Source organism: Lampris incognitus, chromosome 4, assembly GCF_029633865.1.
Source record: "Lampris incognitus isolate fLamInc1 chromosome 4, fLamInc1.hap2, whole genome shotgun sequence".
Lineage (NCBI taxonomy): Eukaryota > Metazoa > Chordata > Actinopteri > Lampriformes > Lampridae > Lampris > Lampris incognitus.
Window position 1 is genome coordinate 47,445,874 of NC_079214.1, and position 9,837 is coordinate 47,455,710.

The window sequence follows — 9,837 nt, forward strand, 5'->3', positions numbered from 1 at the left end:
CCCAGTCCCCAGTGGGCAACTGCATCGACACCAAGCCGATGCTTAGACCGCTACGCCACCGCGGACGTTGGTCTTTTATTTACTTTGGAAAGTTCTGGTCGTTATGATTGAGTCTTTGCCTCAGGTTTCACTGTGGGTCCTCTCAAAAACAGGTGTATTATATTGAAATCTGTGATTGCTTATTTTGAACCGTTATTATTATACACTACAATAGACCACCCAACTAATTAGGTTGCTTCTAAAGGTAACTTTGTGTACCTAAGTGAATTGAGGTTTATCAAAGTGCAAGGGGTTGAATACTTATGCAAACAGCATATTCCATTTTTCGTCTTCTTAAAAACTATTTTGTGGTGTAAAGCTTATATTACTTAATGGTTATTAATTAAAAGTATTGTTGTAAATTAAAAAATATTAATTCAATTTAAATTATTTTAATGTATTAATTTGTATAATATTAATAATTAATAATATAACAACAATTAATATTATATACTGTAATTATATTATAATATATAATTATTATTTAATAATTGTTATTGATAATGCTAATAATAATTAATAAATTTAATAAGTAATTATTTGATATATTTATTATTGTTGTTTTTATTTATTATTATTATTCATTATATAATTATTATAATTATATGCAGAGGACAGGAAGAGATGAAAACGGATGGTCCGCTGTGGCGACCCCTAACGGGAGCAGCCAAAAGTAGTAGTAGATGTTATATTATATTATATTATATTATATTAATGTATGTATGTACATTAATTAATTAATTTGATATATTAATAATGTATTAATTTGCTATGCATGAAATGAGTGACTTAGAAGGGGGTTGAACACTTTTGCAAGACGCTGTATGCATGTCACATTCTCATTAGGGGCTAAGCCCCCCCCTCCCCCTCAAGGTCTGATCATAGAATCACCCCTGCGGAGCAGTAACATATAAACACTCAGTCCATCTCCAGTTATGTGACATCCCTGTTCCGTTTCGACCTCCAGCGAGAAGAATAATGATAAAACATGAACAGTATCTATTCCAGTTTGTAAAAACCAAATGTGCAGCCAGACAGTGGTAGGGTTTGGGGGGGAGGTCTGCAATGTATTTACTAGCGCACCATTTCTCTCTCTCTCTCTCTTCTGTCTCTTCCTTTTTTTCTCTGTAGAACAACCTCGCTCAGGGCTCCTCCAGGCCTCGATCATCAGCTGTTACGTCATGTACCTTACCTTCTCAGCTCTTTCTAGCCGGCCGCCAGAGAAAGGTACGCTGACCACCCAGACATATGGGAAGAGCTGCATCGTAAAGCATCTTAGAACTAACTTATAAACGGTAACACTTTACAGTAAGCCATAGTTTGTAGAGGGTTTGTGGGTGTTACTGATTGCCTTATTAATGTTAATAACGAATTTATTAATGTGTCATTAATCAGTAATAAGACATTATAGCACATTAATAAAAATACTCTTTGAGTTGCAAGGTCAGGAGCACACATTTTATCAACATGAGAGTCTCAGTAGACATTCTCTCAAAAACCACACAACCGGTGAGGTTTGCTGATTCACATGATTCATTCGCTCAGCGAGTGGCGTACAAATTACACAGCTGGAAAATGTGGTGCAATGCAGATGCCAAAGATGACTTCCGGGCAGCAGTAATGTTATAGTGGTTAAATTCAAGGCCAAGTTTTGGTAGTGGTTAAGTTTAGGGTTAAACTTGTGCGGTGGTTAGTGAAGCTGCCATACAATGGTTCAGCTAGCTTCGTGTAATCATGTGGTTTCCGAGAGAATGTCTATGGAGGCTCCCAACCCAGCAACCCATAAAGTATTTTTATTAGTGTTACGGTAGCTTATTAATGATTTATAACACATTAATGAATGTCTTATCAAATATTAATGAAGTAATTATTAACCACATATAAACCCTTTATGAGGCATCACGTACTGTAAAAGTGCTGCCTTATAAGCATCCCACATATGTAGAACAGCTGCTAAGTTAACAGGAATTCTAACGAGACAGTTGCAAGAGGCATCCGCCTCACTCATGTCCACTTATAAAGTGTACCAGTATAATTGCCTCCACCACAGCCACACTGTTTTGATTAAGTGCATCATTGCACAAAGGCTTGGCACAATGCACTACACACAGGGCTTGTTGGGGACATTTTACGCTCCGTGAATCACACACGTCCTCTTTGTGTAATGAGCTGCTGCCAAAGGTGTGGCATTTCTCTAGATTAAGCAATAGTGTGTTGCACTGGTGTAAAGAGGCATATGTGTGTGGGATGGTGTTGGTTTGTTGAAGTGAAAAAAAGCAAGGAGATACCAGTTCAGTCGTTTATTATAACATGGTAGCTAATTTATTATCTTGATACAGTCTTTTTGCTGGCAGCCATACCAACATGTACCCTGGCTCTGCCAAATGACGGTAGCTAAGCAGGTATGGGCTTGGCCAGTACTTGTATGGGAGACCTCCTGGGAAAACTGAGTTGCTGCCAGAAGTGTTGCTGGTGGGTCAGTAGGGGGCAGTCTTCCCTCTGGTCCTAACATCTATCCGTCCATCATCCAAACTACTTATCCTGCTCTCAGGGTCACGGGGATGCATGAGCCTATCCCACCAGTCATTGGGTGGCAGGCAGGGAGACACCCTGGACAGGCTGCCAGGCCATCACAGGGCCCACACACACATTCACACTTAGAGGCAATTTAGTATGGCCAGTTCACCTGATCTACACGTCTTTGGACTGTGGGAGGAAACCCACACAGACACGGGGAGAACATGCATACTCCACACAGAGGATGACCTGGGATGGCTCCAAAGTTGGACTACCCCGGGGCTCGAACCCAGGACCTTCTTGCCGTGAGGCCACCGCGCTAACCACTGTGCCACAGTGCCGCCCCGGGTCCTAACAAAAAAAACAAATATCAAATCCCAATGCCCCAGTGCAGTGACGGGGACACTGTGCTGTAGGAGATGCCGTCCTTTGGATGAGACGTTAAACCGAAGTCCTGACTCACTGTGGTCATTAAAAATCCCATGGCACTTATCACAAAGAGTAGGGGGGTCCCCCGGTGTCCTGACAAAATTCCCAGCCTGGCTCTCTCCATCAGGCCACCTGATTATCCCCTCATGTAATTGGCTCAATGATTCCTCCCTCTCCACCTCAAGCTGATGTGTGGTGAGCGTTCTGGAGCAAAATGCCTGCCGTGCATCACCCAGGTGGATGCTATACATTGGTGGTGGTTGAAGTGAGTTACCCCCTTCAATGCGAAGTGCTTTAGGTGTCTTGAAAAGTGCTATATAAATGTAATGACTGTTATTGTTATCCTGTTATGATCTTTCACATTCAAGGTATCCAGTGAAAAAACGCAAAAATACATAACAATGGTCAAATTTCTCACAGGTGATTTCCCAGATTTTAATAACTGCTGGTGTTTTTGGGGTAAGAGAATTATGGTGAAGTGTTATGGTTGTACTTTGAACTGCAATTATTAACACAATGTGCTCTGATGATAGCTTATGTTAAGGATATAAAAAAAACTGTTGTGGGAGGTGCTCGGTTTTGAAATCCTTAATGAGTTTTGAGGTCTACGGTTAGTCATAGATACACCAAGAGCTAATTTAAAGAATATTCATCAATAAGATGTCTCTGTCTACCTTAATGCAGACAAGATTTCTTAATTTGAAATACATATAAAAGTCATACCAGGGTTGGACCACTAATCCTGAGCCAGCTGGCAATAAGTCAAAGGCGCTTTTGTAAAGAAAAACACATTTTGCCTTTTCTATTCACTTGACACTCATAATGACTCACCTCCTTGCTCCAGGTAAGACAAAACTCCTCCACATGACTCACAGACATGCTCTCAAGGGCCTGATAGAGACCCTGTCTTATCCAGGGTTCAAATCTAGATTACACACACGTAAAAAAACAAACAAAAAAAACCCCCAAAAAACGGTGCACACACTCAACAACACACAAATACAGAGTCATGACGGGAAGTGTACGCAAATGGGCCACACACACACACACACACACACACACACACACACACACACACACACACACACACAGGAAAACATATACCTGTAGCAAAGGCTCACACACAAATACCCTAAATCACACAAGGGGGTTGAGAGACACACACATGTAAACACACAGACAGATAACCTCGGATGAGATGTGTGCTGACACGCTGCTTGCGGACATGGTGGCCTGTTCCGAGGGCAGACTTAGGGATATTTCACATTCCTGATGGATCCTATGACAACATAATTACACGGCAGGATCATCACACGCTCCTCCACACGTCATCCTGTCCAGCAGGTCCTGCCCTGTGCGTTCAATGCCGCCACTCGAAAAGAGATCATTTAACAACATTTAAAGATGCGGGGAGAGATTTTGTTCTCTCTCCCTCTCTTGAACCCAATCACATGGCCTTTTTCACCCCGTCCGGACACCCTTAAGCTAGGTGATGGCAGTGAGAAGACGTGGGAAATTACACACCCAGATTAGCCAGGTGCCAGTGTAAATTGGATTTAAAACTATTAAGATAAACCGTCGTCATTTTTCTTGTGGTTTAAAAGGGTCAGTCAACTTTCATCAGAGCAGGATTAGTAGCGTTCGTTAATATCTAGAGATAATTCCCTAGAAGTCACAGACATCTTGATGAAATTGATGGTTAGTTCAAACTCTCCCCATTTGAGCCCTCAGAGGGGGTTCTCTACCTTCTCTGTGGATTTGGACTGAACTTGCTGTTTTTGTTTTTACAAAGGCACAAGTGCTAGGGAGCCAGAGCAAGAGATCAGATATATTATGTGTTAATGCATGTGTATGTGTATGAGTATGTGCATTGCAGTATGTGTGTACAGTAGGTGTGTGAGTGTCCTGGGGCAGTACAGGACATTGCAGAAACTTGTTGAAGAAATATGCACTCTCAGCCTGTTATAAAAACATCATTGCAGTGCATACTCTCTCTCTCTCTCTTTCTCTCTCTCTCTCTCTCTCTCTCTCTCTCTCTCTCTCTCTCTCTCTCTCTCTCTCTCTCTCTCTCTCTCTCTCTCTCTCTCTCTCTCTCTCTCTCTCTCTCTCTCTCCTTTCTTTCTCTCCCGTGCTCATACACACACACACACACACACACACACACACACACACACACACACACACACACACACACACACACACACACACACACACACACACAGAGGGGAAGTAATCCTTAAGTTTTTAAGTGAAGGAATTAGTCTAGAGTGGTACTGAAAACACATCTCAAAGAGCGGGGCAAGTTTTTTTCTCCCCTGTGAACTGTGTGTGTGTGTGTGTGTGTGTGTGTGTGTGTGTGTGTGTGTGTGTGTGTGTGTGTGTGTGTGTGTGTGTTTGTGTGCGTGTGTGTGTGTGTAATTAGCCAGTGTTTTCAGTTAACTCAGTTTCCACTTTCCTACAACACACAAACAAAAAACTGGAATTCAGAGTTGCTTAAAATGACTCTGGACATGCAGGTGAGTGTGTGTGTGTGTGTGTGTGTGTGTGTGTGTGTGTGTGTGTGTGTGTGTGTGTGTGTGTGTGTGTGTGTGTGTGTGTGTGTGTCTGTGTCTGTGTGTGTGTGTGCGTGCGTGCGTGTGGGAGTGTGCGTGCGTGCATGTGGGAGTGAGAGAGGGAGAGGGAGAGGGAGAAAGGTAATTTGTACATACTTGCATAATAGATCTCTTCTGTACAGTGTGCAATTAGGAAAAAAAAGGTCAACAAGGTCACAAGTATTGGTTCCCGAAAATATGAGGTTCTTCTCAAAAAGCTGATATGACTTATAGAACAAATTCTAATATGGCTACTAGAACAAAAAGGACTAACAAACATTGACAATCGAGGCAGGTAGGAACAATGAACCATGGCAGCCATCCACTTTGTCATCATGCAAAGTCTTTCTATGATACATTTCTATGATCTCTATAAGTCTTAAAGGCCAGTGTGATAAATTGGTTCCCTCCTCTCCTCCAGTGGTGTACCAGGGGATGAATATGACCGTCTGTTTCCCTAATGTTGGCCAGGATGACATCCAGAATGAGGGCAACGCTGTGGCTATCATTGGTGCTGCCATCATGTACTGCTGTGTGCTATTCGCATGGTAGGTATACAGATTTCTGATGGGTTTTTTTTCCCCACAGTTTCGTTTATTGAAATTTTCAGGGCATACATGAATCAGTAATTCATTTCTAAATTTCAGCGCCCATTTCAGCACAGTTATACATATTAAGTAAATAATATCTCTATACATGATAGATAAAATACAAATACAAATACAATTTACAGTAAAAATTAACAAAACAACCCTTTTTTTCCTAGAAGAAAATGGATAATTGTTAAATGTATACCCTGGGTTAACATTTCCTAAAACAACAACAAAAACATAACAACAAAAGAAAACGCAGGGGCGTCCGGGTAGCATGGTGGTCTATTCCATTGCCTACCAACACGGAGATTGCTGGTTCGAATCCCCATGTTACATCCAGCTTGGTCGGGCGTCCCTACAGGCATAATTGGCTGTATCTGCGAGTGGGAAGCCAGATGTGTGGGTATGTGTCCTGGTCGCTGCACTAGCACCTCCTCTGGTCAGGGGGGAATAGCATAATCCTCCCACGCGCTACGTTCCCCTGGCGAAACTTCTCACTGTCAGGCGAAAAGAAATGGCTGGCGACTCCACATGTATCAGAGGAGGCATGGGGTAGTCTGCAGCCCTACCCAGATCGGCAGAGAGGGTGGAGCTGTGACAGCTCGGAAGAGTGGGGTAATGGGGCGGATACAACTGGGGAGAAAAGGGGAAAAAAATAAAAAAGAGAAAACAAGAGAAACAATGTAATCAACATTTCAGAGAAGCCCCATGTATTTCAGAGTACCTTAAGATAGATGAGTACTACAAGTCAGTATTGTGGTGTATTGGGGAACTGTAATTTATCTACATTGTACACCTCTTTTTTCTCCCAGTTTAGTGAATTGTATATCTCTGATCCATGGAGGATGAGAAGGTGGGGTGGTGGATTTCCACTTCAGTAGGATCAGGGGTCTAGCCAGGAGCATCATATAGCCCACTAAATCTGCCTTGTACTTTGAAAACGAGACACTGGGGGGAGGGATCCCAAAAAGAGTTGTTATGGCAGCCGGCTCAAATGTCGTTCCTCCAACACTTGCTGAAATAGTGCTAGAGATTTCTGTCCAATAACTGTGCGGGGGGGGGGGGGGCACGGCCAAAGCATATGAATGTATGTGGCAGGGGCCGAATGGCATCCTGTCACAAGCAGGATCAACATTACCATAGAGTCTAGCTGTCCTGACTTTGGTCAGATGCACATTGCGAAGGGTGTCACGTTGGATCAGGGGGGAGGGGGAGCTGGGGGGAATAGCATGATTACGCTATCATGCTATTCCCCCCAGCTCCCCCTCTCTACAGACACAATTGGGGATTAAAAAGAGAATTAAAACATTTTAAAAATTGACAGACATTACAAAAAATTTTAATTTTATGACTTCTGATCTATTCTGAAAGGGTAGAACAAGAGTTTTTTTTTTTTTTTAGATTTAATTGACGACTTTGCAAAAAGAACAAAACAATAATTGCAAAAACAACAAACAGCATGTATTGTTTTCTTGATTATTTGGGGAATAACCTTGGATCAATGTGTTCACACCTGATCCTTGTGCAGTAATGAAGCGTCCTACCTGGCGGAAGTGTTTGGCCCATTTTGGATGATCAAAGTTTACCGTTATGAGTTCCAGAAAGCCTCATGCTGCTTCTGCTGCCCTGAGGAAGAGGAAGGTGAGGCATTAAGTAGCCCTGTTTACACATATTCAGCTCAAAAACTACGTGTGGAAATAAGGGAAAACTGTCCTTCCCAAAACAGAACAGAATTTGACATAAGGATAGCAGAGTGATATGCTAGTTTCATGTTATGTATCTTGGTGTCATGGCAATTAATGATTCAATGGCAGATATTCTTTGACGGCAACCTACCTGTGTGTTTATTTCCTGCAGAAGAAGAGTTTGTGATCGATGACGAACATAAAGGGTGTCAGAAGGTGATCCATAACGAGAACCACAGAGTGGCTTACAGCTACTTCTTCTTCCATTTTGTCTTCTTCTTGGCTTCACTCTATGTCATGATGACCCTCACCAACTGGTTCAGGTACTTACACTTCTGTCAAATGGCAGTCAGAGTCCTTTCTATGAGCTTATCCAAACACAGGTGTCACATAGACTATAACCTCTAACAGATAGTATTTGTATTACCGGGGAAGGACTGGTGATTAGAAATTATTGCCACAGGACCCAGGACTATACATGTATGTTATCTGGCTGTCATGATAAAATCCCAGCTGCATTTAGAGTTATCTTTGTTGCTCTAGAGAGTATTTTCTGTACCCACCCAAACGGAGATCTGGTGTTTCTTCCATTTACAGACCTGCACCTCGGTCATTTTGACTGCAAGAGTCATACGACAAATGTTTGGGCAGAGCAGCAGGGTTGAATCCACATGTGTAATTTTGTTTGGTAAACCACTGGTGTGTGATGCTTGAGTTTTAAAAGAAAACAGATATTAGGCGACACTTTATTATCACAGCTGTCTTGTCAGTAACTGCCTAGCATTACCAATGCACGTGGGAATAATACTTTTTTGACCCATCCCGGTGATTTATCCATGCTCTTTTGTGGTGGATGAATAATTTGATTGCAAGCAGAAGTAGGACAGAACTGAACCCTTCTCTCTTTCCTTACAGCTACGAATCCGCCGTGCTGGAAACCACTTTCACCCACGGCAGCTGGTCTACCTTCTGGGTGAAGATGTCTTCATGCTGGGCCTGTGTGGTCCTGTATCTGTGGCTGCTGCTGGGGCCCCTGTGCCGATGTCAGGCAGACTCTAGACCCCGCCGCTCGCGCATTAAACGGCGCGCGGCCTCCTCACGCCACGTCACTGTCAGCGTCTGACCCTGTCATGGGAAGACGTCATGGGAGGAGAGGGACAGAGGATGGGGGGAGAATTAAAGTCAGATGCCTCCAGCTGTCCTTATGGTGCCCCATAGGAGGGGATTTCTTTGGAGGAAGGGAGGTCACTTCCTGAAAAAGGGTCAAAGACTCTCATGCCTGTGAGAGCGAATGGTGACCAGACCAATCAAAACACTCAACTCTAAGTGACTTCGTTCTGTTGATGCCGGAATAAACGAACAATGTTCCTGTCATCAAAGAGCTGAAACCAGAACTCAAAACCACTGACGATGGCTAGATTGTGGTTTGGAGATGCGCTTTCATTTTGCCAAAGGGATTAAAAAAAAGGATGAACTCCCATCATCTTAAAAGTGGGAGGTAGGTAGGTCTAGAAGACTGTATCTCTGAATTTTTACTGAACAACTTTTAAAATGACCTTCTTTTTCCTGGCTATTAAAATATTAGACTTTCAAGGTAACAAGATAACAAAGAGGGGTTGGCTTTGTCCATAGAAAATGTCAAAACTTTTTGAAAGATGTTAACTATGTTTACTTTAATAGAAAATCCACATTTTAAACAGACATTATTATTATTCCCTTGAGTTTAGGCAAGCTCTTCATGTGAACAGGAATGAATCAATGCCCAATGTCGCAAACCGATTTGTGGCAAGTTTTTGTTCGATTGGATTAAATTTAATGATTTAATGACAAATTAAATTGCTTTTTGGGTGAAGTTAAAGAAAAGGCAAGGGGGGGCCCTTTAAAAGCGTGTTACAACACAACCCAAACCTACCACTGGATATCCATGCATTTCCTCTGGGCAGCAGTGAGACAGGTAGTAATGACTGCCACAGACATTCAACT

The 9,837-nt window shown here is 42.5% G+C and overlaps 1 protein-coding gene across 1 annotated transcript in view; it reads left to right on the top strand.

Annotated features, from left to right (window-relative positions):
- The window catches only part of serinc4 (serine incorporator 4), a 29,960-nt gene extending 20,656 nt beyond the window's left edge, over positions 1-9,304 (top strand). Inside the window, exons 7-11 of the mRNA XM_056279126.1 lie at positions 1,171-1,266; positions 5,998-6,124; positions 7,698-7,810; positions 8,027-8,177; positions 8,770-9,304. Of these exons, the coding sequence (XP_056135101.1) occupies positions 1,171-1,266; positions 5,998-6,124; positions 7,698-7,810; positions 8,027-8,177; positions 8,770-8,977 (695 nt within the window). The 3' untranslated portion in view covers positions 8,978-9,304. The remainder of the gene's footprint in view (positions 1-1,170; positions 1,267-5,997; positions 6,125-7,697; positions 7,811-8,026; positions 8,178-8,769) is intronic.
- The last annotated feature ends 533 nt before the right edge of the window (positions 9,305-9,837 follow it).